This window comes from Daucus carota, chromosome 6 (genome assembly GCF_001625215.2).
Source record: "Daucus carota subsp. sativus chromosome 6, DH1 v3.0, whole genome shotgun sequence".
Taxonomy (NCBI): domain Eukaryota; kingdom Viridiplantae; phylum Streptophyta; class Magnoliopsida; order Apiales; family Apiaceae; genus Daucus; species Daucus carota.
Genome location: NC_030386.2, coordinates 22,066,155 through 22,080,254, shown reverse-complemented (window position 1 = coordinate 22,080,254; position 14,100 = coordinate 22,066,155). Strand labels below are relative to the sequence as shown.

Sequence of the window (14,100 nt, the reverse complement as noted above, 5' to 3'; positions counted from 1 at the left end):
TGGGGATAACTTAATTAAACAAAAATTTTAAAAAAAATATCATCAAAAAGTAAATCTAGTCTATTTGTTTTCGCAAATAATAGAGGGTCCGAATTTAACAAATAATAGAGGTAATTGCAATTCGGACCCCCTACTATTTACCTCTATTAAAATAGGCTAGATTTACTTTTTGATTAAACGACAAGAGGCTTATATAAAAAGCACATTATACATAACTTACGTTCAAAAACGATATTATACCTGTACTTTTGGAAACCCAAATCTCACTACCTATCTTTACAACGATACGCACCTCCTCCGTTGAATTCCGTTACCTTCCGTTAAAATACTTTTCCGTCTCAATTTACATGTCCCTTGTCAAATTGACTAATTTTTGACCAACTATTAAAAAAATATTTATTTATTATTTTAGGAAATAGAAAGTTACATATTAAAATATACTTTCTAGCCTGTTTTAATAGAGGTATCTAGTCTATTTTAATATGTAAATTTCTATTTTCTAAAATAATAAATACATATTTTCAAATAGTTGGTAAAAAATTAGTCAATTTAACTCCTCAAAAAGCAAAAGGGACATGTAAATTAAGACGGGGGAGAATTTTAACGGAAGGTAGCGGAATTTAACGGAGGTGGTGCGTATCGTTCCTGAGATGTAAAAAATAGGTGGTGCGATTCGAGTTTTCAAAAATATGGATACAATATCGTTTTTGAACCTAAGTTAGGGGGTCCGAATTGCAATTATATATATACTGACTTAACGGAGTGCACTGAGTTAACGGAAGTTAACAGCAGGGGGTGCATATCGGTTTTGAGAAGTAAAGATAAGGGGTGCGAGTTGAGTTTTTTAAAGTATCGGTACTCTATCGTTTTTGAACGATACTTAGGGGGTGCGATATGCAATTACCTTTAACTTGTATGGTCATCTTCCTCCTGTTTCTTAAATCATTTATGCATAACGGTGAAGTGTACACTCGGAATTCTACAAATGGAACCAACAGTTGCTTAGAGACAAAGAGAGTGATTAGAGGGCGGAACAAACATAAAATTTTTTAGGAGTACGAAGGAGTTTCTTAGACCCAAGCACTCGAATTATTGGCAAATATTGGAATGTCACATCGATTTGGATACATGCAGGCAAATATCCTGAATCCAAGTTATCTCATTAGCCAGATTTTGCTTCCTACAGTGTAGGGCTCCAATTCAAGATGGAAACCGTTTCCCCACCAATGATCGCGTCTTCTGATAACCGTTTTCCTCCCGCTAATGATCGCGTCTTTTATAGACTAGTCACCTTCCCTAATGATCGCGTCTTCTACAGGTAAATTCTGTGTGAATAATATCACGAGCTAAGGTAACTCACACACTATTTTTATGATTTTATCTTGTGCACAAAGCTGGGGGTATTCACGAAAACAACCTCCTCTCCTGCTAAGAGCATAGTTGCGTACATTCGACCCTCCTCGTACCCTGCTCTAAGCAGGATATAGTTAGATATGTTTGGTTTTATTGTTATTAACACATTAAACTGTTGTATGTGAAATTTTTATATTTCTCTGTCTTAAATTTATATTGATGCAACTTGTAGAATTGCTTAGTGTGAAAAATTTTCCAATGAACTTAGTCAATCCTCGGTTAGTTCATATCCTATTATGTGAAATGATATACTTATAAAATTTATTTTAACAATAAAAAATACTTGTATGGGATCTTGTTTTTTCAATGGAATTCGAATTCCAAGTACATCAGTAGCATTAAACCAACTGAGTTCTAGCTTCCCATGGAAAAATGAAAGTAAGAAACTCGTTCCAAACAAAAAAAGGAAAATAAGTAATGTATATCTAAACTCCAAAGTGACTAAAATAAGAAACAATGAAATGGCACTATTAAAAAACGTTACATATATGACGAAATATCTCCCAACTTTACATGCTTGATATATTTCCCAATTGTTTCTTCACATTTATCCTGTTCATCCCCACCGAAACAACAGAGAGATGATAAATAACAATAAATCAATCTGCTAACTAGAAAAAATACATTAGATTCTGTCGCTGTCGAATTGTAATCTTCTCGCCCCTTTCCACTCTATTTCAATTCACTCTATATACACCCCCATGTTATTATATATCATTGTAATTGATGTGATTTTTTTTGAATTGAACAGGTTAGGGCACAAATTGAAGCCTCAATTGCTGCATGACGAGCGCTTCTGAGCTTTTTAATAACCGCAGGCACCGCTTCGGCCGGAATTCTGAAGTCGCAGATTTTGATTCCTCCTCCGGCGCCGGCGATAGCCTCTCTTCTTATCACGATCGCCGTCGCCATGGCCACCACAGCCACGGCGCTCGCCGCCGTCATCATGATGGCGACACCAGTGATGTCCCTCGACGAAGCGAAACTCACATTAGTCGCCGGGCTACTTTGGTAAATTAATTGTCTTGTGTTGTTTATGAAAGTTTCAGTTTTGTGTTCTTAAGGTATGCTTGATTAGTTAATCGTCTTGTGTTGTTTATGTAAAGTTTTGATTTTTTTTATATTTTTTGCAGGTATGCTTGATTATATGTGTATCATCTTGTGTTGTTTACGTAAAGTTTTGATTTTTCTTTTTCTAGGTCTGCTTGATTATATGTATGCCTGGTTGTCTGCTTCATTATATGTATTTTGGCTATAAGAGTGCTGTTAGGTTATTTGTGATGTAAGATTATTGATGTTGATTTTGGGAATGATGTTGTTTGATTCGGGATCACGGGATTGTGGGAGTGTGAAATGGCTTTAAATACTGTTTGTGTTGATAAGTGGGTTCAGGTGAGGAAGGATAATGTGAATGAAGTTGGTTAGGGTTTATTTAAGTATGGCACTGGAGCGCGGGAAGTTTAAATGAAGGAGTTCCATAAGAAATTTTAAAATTTCTGTTTAGGTTTTTGTTTCCTTCCGGAGAGATGTACCAGCCAGTAGAGAATTGACATTAGGCAACTTATCCGCCACTGATGTGCATGAAAAGGATTGTGTAGACCGTTGCGTTTTTATATTTGCCCCCTTGTAACGTATGACTTACAATATAAATGGAAAGGATGATGATTGACGGCATGTGACGTGGGATTTTAGGTCTTTACTTGCCTGCTATATGATTATGTTATTACGAATTGTGAATATCCACTGTAGATGATCCTATTAGTGGTACCAATTATATGATTGGCTTGGAACAAAATTTTGAGCAATATCAATTTCAATTATCTCACTCTTATTATTTAATATTTGCCATTGAAAACTCTGCGAATATTACTGATTATTGAAAGACTGCTGCTATAGTAATTTAAAATATCATTATCCCTATGTATCAATCTATACACTACAAATTCTCATCTTATAACACTGAAGCTGCTTATAGTTATATGTAGGCATAGAGTTGGCGCAAGCACGGGCTAATAGGAAACCTTAGACCCGGAAAGTAATAAAATTAAATTTTAAACTTGTGCCTTTGATGTTAGAACTAGTAACAAATTATCAATTGATTGGCTCCTAGATCATTGCATTCTTCGTGTATTGACTCTCGCAGTTGCAGCAGCTACAGTCATTCAGCTGCAACTCAGAGTGATTGTTTACATCATGTCATTGTGTTTGCATCTGTCTTCTGCCGTTTGCATCACGTTGTCGTGTTTACTTCGGTCTTTTGCTGTTTACATCTCTCTTTTGCTGTTTATTCCTTTTTTGAAATCTGTCTACTAAAGACCGGCTTGAGTGTGTATAGTATCTGTATTCTCGCAAGAACTATTCCTTTTTTGTATAACTTTGGCCAACTTTTCAAATTTGTTATTGTTGTATCGTAGATATGGTTGTCATGATTGTTTAGTTATGCGGCACTCTATCTTTTATTATGGATTACTGAGGCGCACTAATTTTTTCAGGAGCGTGAATTTGTTAGATTTGATACAGGAGGTGGCTCTTCTAGCAGTCGGTTTATTCCAGCAAATGTTGACTTGGAATTGCTTAGAAGCATACCCAGCATACCCATGCGTGAGAGATTTATTCGGACTGATAGGCTTCCTGGAGATGTACTGCTTGCAAGAGAAAGGCTTCTTGAGCGACTAAGAGGCATTCAATTAAGTGGACAAAGGTTTGTAATACAATCTGTTCATTATTCTCTTGGCTGTGCTGTTGCTGTTGTTCACTTTGGATATAAGTTGAGCTGCTTTTGTATAGTAGTTTTAAATTTGTGTTAGTAAGTGTACTGGTTGTCCTGACTGATTACTGATGTGTTTAGGGGCTTATGATTAGGAGCAATTAATCTTTAAATAAGGTGTTGTAGACGGGATATGAGAATTCTTGTGTCTCTTGGCTGTTGCTGCTGTTCACTTTGGATATAAGTTGAGCTGCTTTTGTATAGTAGCTTTCAAATTTGTGTTAGTAAGTGTACTAGTTATCCTGACTGATTTCTGATGTGTTTAAGGGCTTATAATTGGGAGCAGTTAATCTTTAAATAAGGTGTTGTAGACGGGGATATGAGAATCCTTGTGTCTCGTCATAGTAATGAGTTATTGTTGACCCAAAAATAATTAGGTAGCTTTCTCTAGGATTTTTGGTTTCTTTGCTGTCATGTTCTTGATGCCTTGTTTAGGTTTGCAAACATATGAGTTGATCAAGTTATTCATTAATTGTAATATCTGGTCTTTGTCGTATTAAATTGTTCAATGTATTCTTATCATTAACATCAAGGTGACATGCTATATTATGTAGAAGTGAAAGTTTCACTCCGATATCTTATTTCCTTGAGGTGATTGTAGGGGAAACGTAACAGCTGCGCCCCTTCCCTGGCAAGCAAATGCGAGGGATATTGAAGTCTGGCGCATGTTTAATGGACTTGTCTCAGCTGCCAGATCTGAATCAGCTACCAGATCTAACTCGGACATGGGATCATCTGAATCAGCTACCAGATCTAACTCGGACGTGGGATCATTTATAGCACCGGTAGCTCCAAAACCCCGTCCTCTTGGACTTACTCGAGATGAATTTGATCTTTTGCACATTGAGGTTTTCACCACTACAGAGAAGAGTGATGAAGAAAATATCTCTAGGGCGTCACTCGAGTGTAGCATCTGTCTGGAGAATTTTGTGGAGGGAACTGAACTTGTATGTTTGCCTTGTGGGCATAAATACCATCGCTATTGCCTGTTTCCATGGGTTCAGGCTTGTGGGGACTGCCCTTACTGTCGAGCAGCTATAATCGTAGTCGACACTGAATTAAAGCTGTAGAATGACCTGCGTATCTTGTGATGGCAGTTTTCATCTGTCTCGTATCTTATACTTTCCGACTTAGACATGTACTTTGACTCCGTGACGGTGTAAACTTAAACGTAGACCAGGATGTTTTGTAACTTATCCTTCTGCACTTTTTTGTCGTTAATCTTTGTGATGTTATAAATTTATGTAATGCTATATATGCATATTTAACTGGAAGGTTTAAATTATGTCTGTATATTTGGGGTTCTACATATTGTTATTCTGTATATTTGGGGTTGTACATATTGTTATTCTAATTGTGCAGCGCCTGGCCGTCGTGCCTTTAACAAGACTTGGACTTCAGCTTCCCTAAGGTGAAGGCACTATTGCAATCTGGTACCAAGTTCCAAACGTGGAACAGCTATAGCAGTCTGGCCATTTCATTTCAAGGTATAGTCTTCTCGGAACCTGTATTTGGGACCAATGGCTCAAAATTTCCTGAAAGTGACCTGTTTTCTTTTTTTCTTTTTGGGGAACAAACCTTTATTTTCTTTCTTCCAACTAATGTGTATAACTCTATATACATTATGTGTAGTATATTACACACATCCTCAAAGGAAAAACATGTTAAAGTGATCATCTGCCATCTGGAACACATTTTACGCAGCGGAATCTACAGAAATCAGAATCTTTTTGACGGGAACGAAAATCAGATTTTTATTGCAAAATGTACAAATCTTGGAATCCAGAAATCCGTATATTTTAGTGTTAGCATCCGGCATCTCCAACACTACAGAATCTTTAACTAGAAATAATTAACATATTATAAATAAAATTTTTAGAGATTTCTTGAACAAAAACAAGTCAAACTCTAATGGGGACATTGTTATTTTTCTGATTTTAGCGATGTTGATTATATTTTGCCAAACTCCGGAACAAGATTACATATTATCAATTACAAAATTATAACCCTATTTTTATTCAAGAAAACTCGAAATAATATTATAATAACATAACTATAGTATCCACCCTCTGAATCGAGAGAATCAAGCTCTTGCTGCTAGGCTCAAGAGCTTAACTACTGCAGGTTACACCTTTAGTTTTGAATTGCACACAGTTTTATTTTTAACTAAACAAATGAGAATAAATTCTTGGTGATATACATATGTTTGCATCTTCTTTTGTTTGACAGACCCTTATAAACTGGTGAATTTGCAAGCATGCAACACAATAAGAAAATCCCAGATCACATCAAATGCCAAAGCCTTTTTCTATTACCATGTACTCCCTCCGTTTCAAATTAGATGTCCACTTTAGAAAAGTAACACAGTTTAAAAAAAGTGAATGTTCACAAATTAATTGCATTAAATGATCATAATATCTGCAATGAGATTAATCTAGGAAAAACAAATAAGAGATATGTGAAGCAAAATTGACTTTGGAAATATGATTTTGCATTGAAAGTTGAAGTGGACAACTAATTTGAAACACATTTTTTTCTTAAAAGTGGACATGTAAATTGAAACGGAGGGAGTAGTTTATTCAAAACAACCAGAAATCTCAAACACAAGAACAAAACCAAACACATTGAACATGAAAAACACCAGAAGATAGTTCTAACTAAGGAACGATTTTGGAATCTTTAAGCTTATCTATCCAATGAATGAATGAGGATTTAGAGTTCCTAAAACCCAAGAATCCATGCTCCTTGCTCTTGTTCATAGTATCTAGAGGATACTCAATGCCAAGTATGTAATCAACAAACCACCACACTCCAATGTCTTCTAGTTTAGTAGGCACCAAATTATACTCTTTAACTATCTCATCCCAAACACTCTCTTTATCCTTCATCAGCTCTACTAATGTCAACCTCTCATCGCCCTCAAATTCTCCGCATTCCACTTCAAATTGCTCGGCCAGCACCTTCCAGAAATGCTTCCACTTGAACACGTCGCCATTACTGCAATTAAACGCTTCATTCTTGGCGTATGGATCCACTGCAGCCCATATCTCTTGCTCCGCAATCAAGTCAGCATCCGAAGCTTCTGAATACAGACTCCAAGCTTCCTTAGTCCCTGGAAACCTCAGAACCGTACCCTCATGTTTGCATATTGCAGCGTAAACACTGAGAGTACAGATCATATTCATCATACTGTGAGGCGAAAAACCAAATATAGTTCCAGGCCTATGGACTGACCAAGTTAAACCATCTTTTTTCTTTACTTCCTCAAACAAGATGTCTTCAAGATTATAGTAAAAATTTGGAGATTCTAGCCTTGGAAGATCTTCGCTATATGGAGGATCATGTGCTGCTATCCCGGATGCCTCAAAAGACCCGAAGTAATGCTTTTTGCCAGTTTGCAAACATATATGTTGCAGCTTTGGTGCATTTGGAATAATGCAATTCAACACATTTCTAAACATTTTACTGTTGATTTCGCAATTTTCAGCCTCAGTGGATCTACTAGCCCAAGTGACATAAAAGAGGTGAGTGACGTCGTTGAGGCGGGAGAGGCTGGATTGAGTTTCCTCAGGATTGGAAATGTCACACTGGATGTACTCAACAGGGTGGTTCGCATCCCATGGTGGTCTTGGACGACGAGCAACGCCATAGACTTTCCAGGGGCCTCCCGGGGTGTCAGGGAGAGGGAGAATCTCAGCCAAACTGTTGCCAACAATGCCTGTGATGCCCACAACTAAGGCCACACTTTCATAGCTTGACGGAACCTTATCTTGATTGAGAGTTTTCTAAAATAAGCATACATGTGCATCAAAGAATAAAATAAATCAGTAGAAAATAAAGAAAGACTTGAAAACTTATCTGAGAACTACAGAGGTATGCATAAACTTGAATGATTTAAGAAGATGAGTGAATTAGAGACAGAGGATCACCCTTGCAGCGCCAACTGCACCGGACCACCACCAGCTCATTGTTTGTTTTACTATCTTAGGCTAGTGTATTTGGGGATAAGATATATGAGAACATCTATATAGATACAATGAAGTAGAAAAGTAATGTGATCATAGACTTTTGTTGCTGAAAATTTTCAAGAAGGTTGGCGAGACGATAAGGTTGATTTTTGTTGAATCGTTTACAGCGGTATTTCTTTATAATATCCGATTTACTGATCATCTTTCTTGTCTTTTTCCTACTGGAATAGTTGAAGCTAAAATAGCTATAAGATTGCTTTCATTCATATTGACACTGACCAATGTAATTTCAACCAAATAAAATTCGGAACTTCACATTCCGTATCTCTCTGGTCATACTCGATGCATAAATCTCCCGCATTAGTATCTGTTACCCAAAAAATCGAGTACCATTTACTAGAGAACCTTGCAACCTCAAGGAACCCCCCACTTTCATTGCCTGTAAAGATGAAATCTGTATGTCTAAGCTGTAACTTTCTTTCAGACAACACAAAATCAGACACCTTCAACATGAATTAACGAGAACGAAGTTAAAACTTAAAACTAGGGAACAATTTTGGAAAATTTTAGCTTGTCAATCCAAGATATGAACGAGGATTTGGAATTCCTGAAACCCAAGAATCCATGCTCCTTGCTCTTGTTCATAGTATCCAAAGGATACTCAATGCCAAGTATGTGATCAACAAACCACCAAGATACAATATCTTCTAGTTTAGTAGGCATCAAATTATTCTCTTTCACAATCTCATCCCACGCACTCCCTTTATCCTTCATCAACTCCCCTAATGTCAACCTCTCATCGCCCTCAAATTCTCCGCATTCCACTTCAAATTGCTCAGCCAAGACCGTCCATAAATGCTTCCACTTGAACACATCTCCATTACTGCAATTAAACGCTTCATTCTTGGCGTATGGATCCAGTGCAGCCCATATTTGTTGCTCTGCAATCAAGTCAGCATCTGATGCTTCTGAATACAAACTCCAAGCTTCCTTAGTCCCTGGAAACCTCAGAACCGCACCCTCGTGTTTGCATATTGCAGCATAAACGCAGAGGTTACAAATTATATTCATCATACCATGAGGCGAAAAACCAAATATGACTCCAGGCCTATGGACTGACCAAGTTAAGCCATTGTTCTTGGCCACTTCCTCAAACAATATATCTTCGAGATCATAGTATAAATTTGGAGCATCTAGCCTGGGAAGGTCTTCGCTATACGGAGGATCATGTGCTGCAATCCCAAAAGCATCAAAGGAGCCAAAATAATGCTTATTCCCAGTTTGCAAACAAATATGTTGCAGTTTTGGCGCATTTGGAATGATACAATTCAACAAATTTCTAAACATTTTACTATTGATTTCGCAATTTTCAGCCTCAGTTAATCTACTAGCCCAAGTGACATAAAAAAGGTGAGTGACATCGTCGAGGCGGGAGAGTTTGGATTGAGTTTCCTCAAGACTGGAAATGTCACACTGGATGTACTCAACAGGGTGGTTTGCATTCCATGGTGGTCTTGGACGACGAGCAACGCCGTAGACTTTCCAGGGGCCTCCCGGGGTGTCAGGGAGGAGGAGAATCTCAGCCAAACTGTTGCCAACGATGCCTGTAATTCCCACAACTAAGGCCACACTTTCATAGCTCGACGGAACCTAATCTTGATTGAGAGTTTTCTAAAGTAACATACATTTGCATGAAAGATTTGATCAGCAGGAAATAAGGAATCATCACAAAACAAGCATAAGCAGAATGACTAAAGAAGATTAATGAAATAGAGATTCGAGGATTAATTACCCTTGCAGCGCCAACCGCACCGGACCAGCACCAGCTCATTGTTTGTAAGCTAGTGTTCGCTCGTGAGGATCTTGAATTTAATAAGATGCATGAAAACATACAGACATATATATACACAATATCAAGTAGAAAGGTGACGCGATTATAGACAATGTTGGCTAGACGATAAGGTTGATTATGTTTATTTTTTCTATTATTTCGAAAAACGTGCTTGATCATCTTTGTTGCGTTTTCCATTCGGCAACCTGCTGCAGCCAGAGGATTTAATAATATTACTCTAAAGTTGAGGTCCATTTATATTTGATATTTAATCAAGAAAAGCACCAAGAGGCATTAAATTGATAAACCAGAGTCACAGTCGCCACAAAAACATTAGCAAAGGGCTTACACCATAAATAGAATATCATAAGCAGAACTTTTCACCCACATAGCCAAAATTCAACAGCTAATACTTTGCCGTGCATTCAGAGAGCATAGGTATCCTGACTGTCATTACTGATTAACTAAACTAGCAGAACCCCATTTACTGATTTACAAAAGAAAGAACAGGTCCATATACCCCCCCTGCATATAGCTGTTACTCAAAGAAAGTGAGGACTAATCAAGCCTGCAACCTCGAGGAACCCAACACGTTCATTGCCTTTGAAAATTTTCTTCAGCTTCTCATCGCAAATGATTATCTTCTTGTTTTCAGGGTCCTAATTAACAACAAAGGCATAATCAGGTTAGCTTAATTTTATGAGGATCAACTATATTTATCAATATTGCAAGGAATCAAGGACGAATGAAAGTAATTAATTAAATGAAATTTAAATCAACTATAACCAGAGGCGAAGCCAGGAAAAAGTTGCAGGGTACATTAAAAACACAGAGGGAAATTTGAACTGCTAAAAATGAGACTTTTGTGTATATCGCTGGCTAACAAAAAACAATATGTTTGTTTGGCGAACGAACCCACATTTCTCTGCTGAACTGTGCCCATAAATCATTCTAAATCAATTCAACAACTACAGCACTGTTAACAATTATACATATAACATAGTTATAAGCTGAAATTCAGGGTGCTCGGAAGGACCCTCTTTCTTACTGCTCCGCCATTGACTAGCTAGAATTTAGGGTAGTCAAAACGACCCTCTTCCTTGGTGGCTCCACCACAAATTATTACTTGTTTCATTCCAAATTACTGTGGAAGGACCAAACCTTATCAGCTTAATGTTTCAATGTTGAAATACAGAGCAAATCAACTATGCTAACTAACACCAGCAATCAATCATTAAAACGAGACAGGTCTTCCCTGAAGTAGGACATAACTTGATTCTACATAACTATGAATGCAAAATATACTTGCACTATTCTTTAGGTTTTTATCGAATCAACTTGGTGAACGCCTATTGCCAGTCTGTGAGGCTGTGTTAAGGTCTAAATAAAATTTTGCCAAGATTGTAAACATCTTCAAGAAACATGTAAAATTGCACATCTATCTGATAGGTGACAGGGCAGTATCATAGATGGTAACAAGGGTAAAATAAGAGACTGATTAAGAAGTTTCTTTGTATAATCACTCACCGAGAACCAAAGACTGTTTTTCATTTCAAATTCAACAAAATTATTTAAGTTTCTAGATTTCAAGGTAACAATAACATAAGACCAGCTCCAATTTAATCATTCATCTAGTTCACAGGTAACAATGAAAATCCAATCAACTAAAATACAGTCTAATGTACATGGAAAAAACAAAAACAAACACTACACATAATTACATAAAGGTCTTGTAAAGGGTGTATAAGCAAAAACTAAAACTATAGTTGAGCACATTATTTGCTTATACATAGCAGGTGAAAATTATGCATAAGTCAAGTTTTAAAAAAAAAAAATCTTATCAACTTGAAACAGACAGTAAAAATATATCCCACCATTAGCACGAATTCCAAACACAATACATACCAAGAGGTAGGGAGAGAGGGAGAGAAAGAGAGGGGGGGAGGGGAGAGAGAGAGAGAGAACCTGAAGGTTGTTCTCCTTGATGTAAGCCCAAATGCGCTTAAGAGCTTGAGTACGAGGAATCTCGGGAACACCAACAATAGCTTGCATTTCTGGGGTGACAGGGCGTGGCTTCATTATACCCCTGGGCTCTCTCTTCTTTGCCGTCTCACTCTCAGTCTCAGTCTCTGTCTTCTTACTTGTAGCCGCAACAAAAGTACACATATTCACACGACGAGGAAACAAACGAACACTGCTCACCGGAAACCGATAATTAACGAGGAGCGTATCGGCAGCCTTTCCGGCAAATGATGCAGACAACGCAGCCGCAGACATCGTAGCCATTTTTATTTTTTTGCCAAGTTGGAACAAGAAGAAAGGTTGTAGATAAGAATGTGAAGAATGAGGGTTTCAAATTCCCTTTGGGCTTGTCTTTAATTATTTTTTCACGCTTTTCTAGGCGAGATTTCGTAAACTAAACTGGGCTTCGGGTCTATACTACTATTTGAAACTAGTGGGCTTTCTTTCCCCTGCTTGTTCGACCATTGGACCTCACGTTTATAACCTGATTGGTCATTTCGTTATCAAATGTAAAAAATTTCGAAAAATTCCTGGGACCTTGGGCAGGGTCGCAGCCCGCAGGGAGGTGGTTGAAATTGATCGAATACATTATACATATGATAATATGGCTCAACTATCAAATTAAGTATTCCCTCCTTTTCTATTTACTACTTTCTCCTTTGATATCAATTACTAATTTACGTATAATATATAAGATTAATATATTCATGAGTGATTTTGTTGGATTCGTATTTACGAGTACTTTAATATGGTGAAATTTTTATATTAAATACTAATACGAAATTAAAGATATCAGCGATCAAAAGTGTATGTTGGTAAGCGTGATAAAAGGAAATAGGAAAAAGTATTAGAGCAACTCCAATGCACCCATTCCTTACATATATTTGATCTACATGGACAAGATTTGAGGATTGAGAACAAAAAGAGCTCATCCAACGCAACTCCCTATCCCCTATTAATTTTAGGTGAGAGAAAGTTCAACCCCTTATTTGAGGGATGAAAAAGCAACCCCCTATATGCTCCATGTCATCACCAGCTCATATCTCCTCTTATTTTTCTGTTATTTATTAGTGCAATCTTTCTCTCTCTTTGAGTTGTATATATAGATTTAAAATATAGGGAATCAAATAGGGAACACCGTTGGAGCAAAATAGCATTTTGATCCCCAATATTTTAGGTAACCATTAATATATAATATTTTAGGGGTTGAAAATAGGGAATTGCATTGGACTTGCTCTTATGGGACAGAGGGAATAATATTTATAAATTTTTAGACAAATATTGGTTACATACCAACTTATACCTAAAATTTTATAATATGGTATTTGGGACATGAGTACACGAAGAAATACGCTTAAAATGTGATAATATATTCTGAATAAAAGACAAATTTTATTATGTTGAAAGAAAGTAGTATATGCTAATACACATAAATTAACAATTTTGAGCTGATTCTTTTTATGGTCTGTTTGAAAAATTGAATTTCATTTGAAAAACTAAATTTGATTAAATAACAGTTTGGGGATTTGGATTTCATTTGAAATGCAGACATTTAAATATTATTATAAATTTGAGAATTTAAAATGACAACTCAAATTCCGTCATTTGAAATCAAATAATTGTTTCCAAACGGCCTCTTTTTTTTTCTTTGACGAAAAGCGAAGAATTTAATAAATAACTGAAACCCAGCCGAGACAAACCCTCGAACTGTCAATTACAACCTGATTAAGAAACAAAAAACGAGCTAAACATATAGCCGCTTTGTTTTCAGATCGCTTAACAAATAGAATATTTAAATTCTTTAAACTAAAAAATATTACAATCAAATCTCGAACAATCCAACCTACATCAGTTTTGAACATAGTAGTATCGCAATTGACCTTCACATAAGCAGCAGCATCTGTAGCCCAATATTCAGAATTATCAGTTACATCAACCGATATTGGATCAACAAATGACCCCAAAAGATGAACAATTTTATGTCGTGAAAGGTGAGCTCTTACGATATTCACCACCGTTCCATATCTGATACAAGCCTTACGAATTACCCAAAATATCATGTAACTCCTTCTTAGACACGTTACCGAGACCCATAACAA

The 14,100-nt window shown here is 36.8% G+C and overlaps 3 protein-coding genes and 1 pseudogene across 3 annotated transcripts; 1 reads left to right on the top strand and 3 right to left on the bottom strand.

Moving 5' to 3' along the window:
- Positions 1–1,865: 1,865 nt before the first annotated feature.
- On the top strand, positions 1,866–5,487 carry LOC108224696 (probable E3 ubiquitin-protein ligase RHY1A). Its single transcript, XM_017399388.2, has 4 exons — positions 1,866–2,061; positions 2,165–2,424; positions 3,906–4,114; positions 4,782–5,487. Exons 2-4 carry the CDS (start codon positions 2,197–2,199, stop codon positions 5,248–5,250), a joined length of 906 nt encoding a protein of 301 aa, XP_017254877.1. The 5' UTR covers positions 1,866–2,061; positions 2,165–2,196; the 3' UTR covers positions 5,251–5,487.
- A 1,245-nt stretch (positions 5,488–6,732) lies between these two features.
- LOC108228116 ((S)-8-oxocitronellyl enol synthase ISY1) lies at positions 6,733–8,277 on the bottom strand. The gene is made up of 2 exons (XM_017403602.2): positions 8,110–8,277; positions 6,733–7,965 (listed from the first exon to the last, which is right to left on the bottom strand). Exons 1-2 carry the CDS (start codon positions 8,146–8,148, stop codon positions 6,838–6,840), a joined length of 1,167 nt encoding a protein of 388 aa, XP_017259091.1. The 5' UTR covers positions 8,149–8,277; the 3' UTR covers positions 6,733–6,837.
- A 381-nt stretch (positions 8,278–8,658) lies between these two features.
- On the bottom strand, positions 8,659–10,259 carry LOC108228114 ((S)-8-oxocitronellyl enol synthase ISY1-like; annotated as a pseudogene).
- On the bottom strand, positions 10,247–12,349 carry LOC108228117 (upstream activation factor subunit spp27). Its single transcript, XM_017403603.2, has 2 exons — positions 11,945–12,349; positions 10,247–10,638 (listed from the first exon to the last, which is right to left on the bottom strand). Exons 1-2 carry the CDS (start codon positions 12,263–12,265, stop codon positions 10,522–10,524), a joined length of 438 nt encoding a protein of 145 aa, XP_017259092.1. The 5' UTR covers positions 12,266–12,349; the 3' UTR covers positions 10,247–10,521.
- Between the last annotated feature and the right edge of the window lie 1,751 nt (positions 12,350–14,100).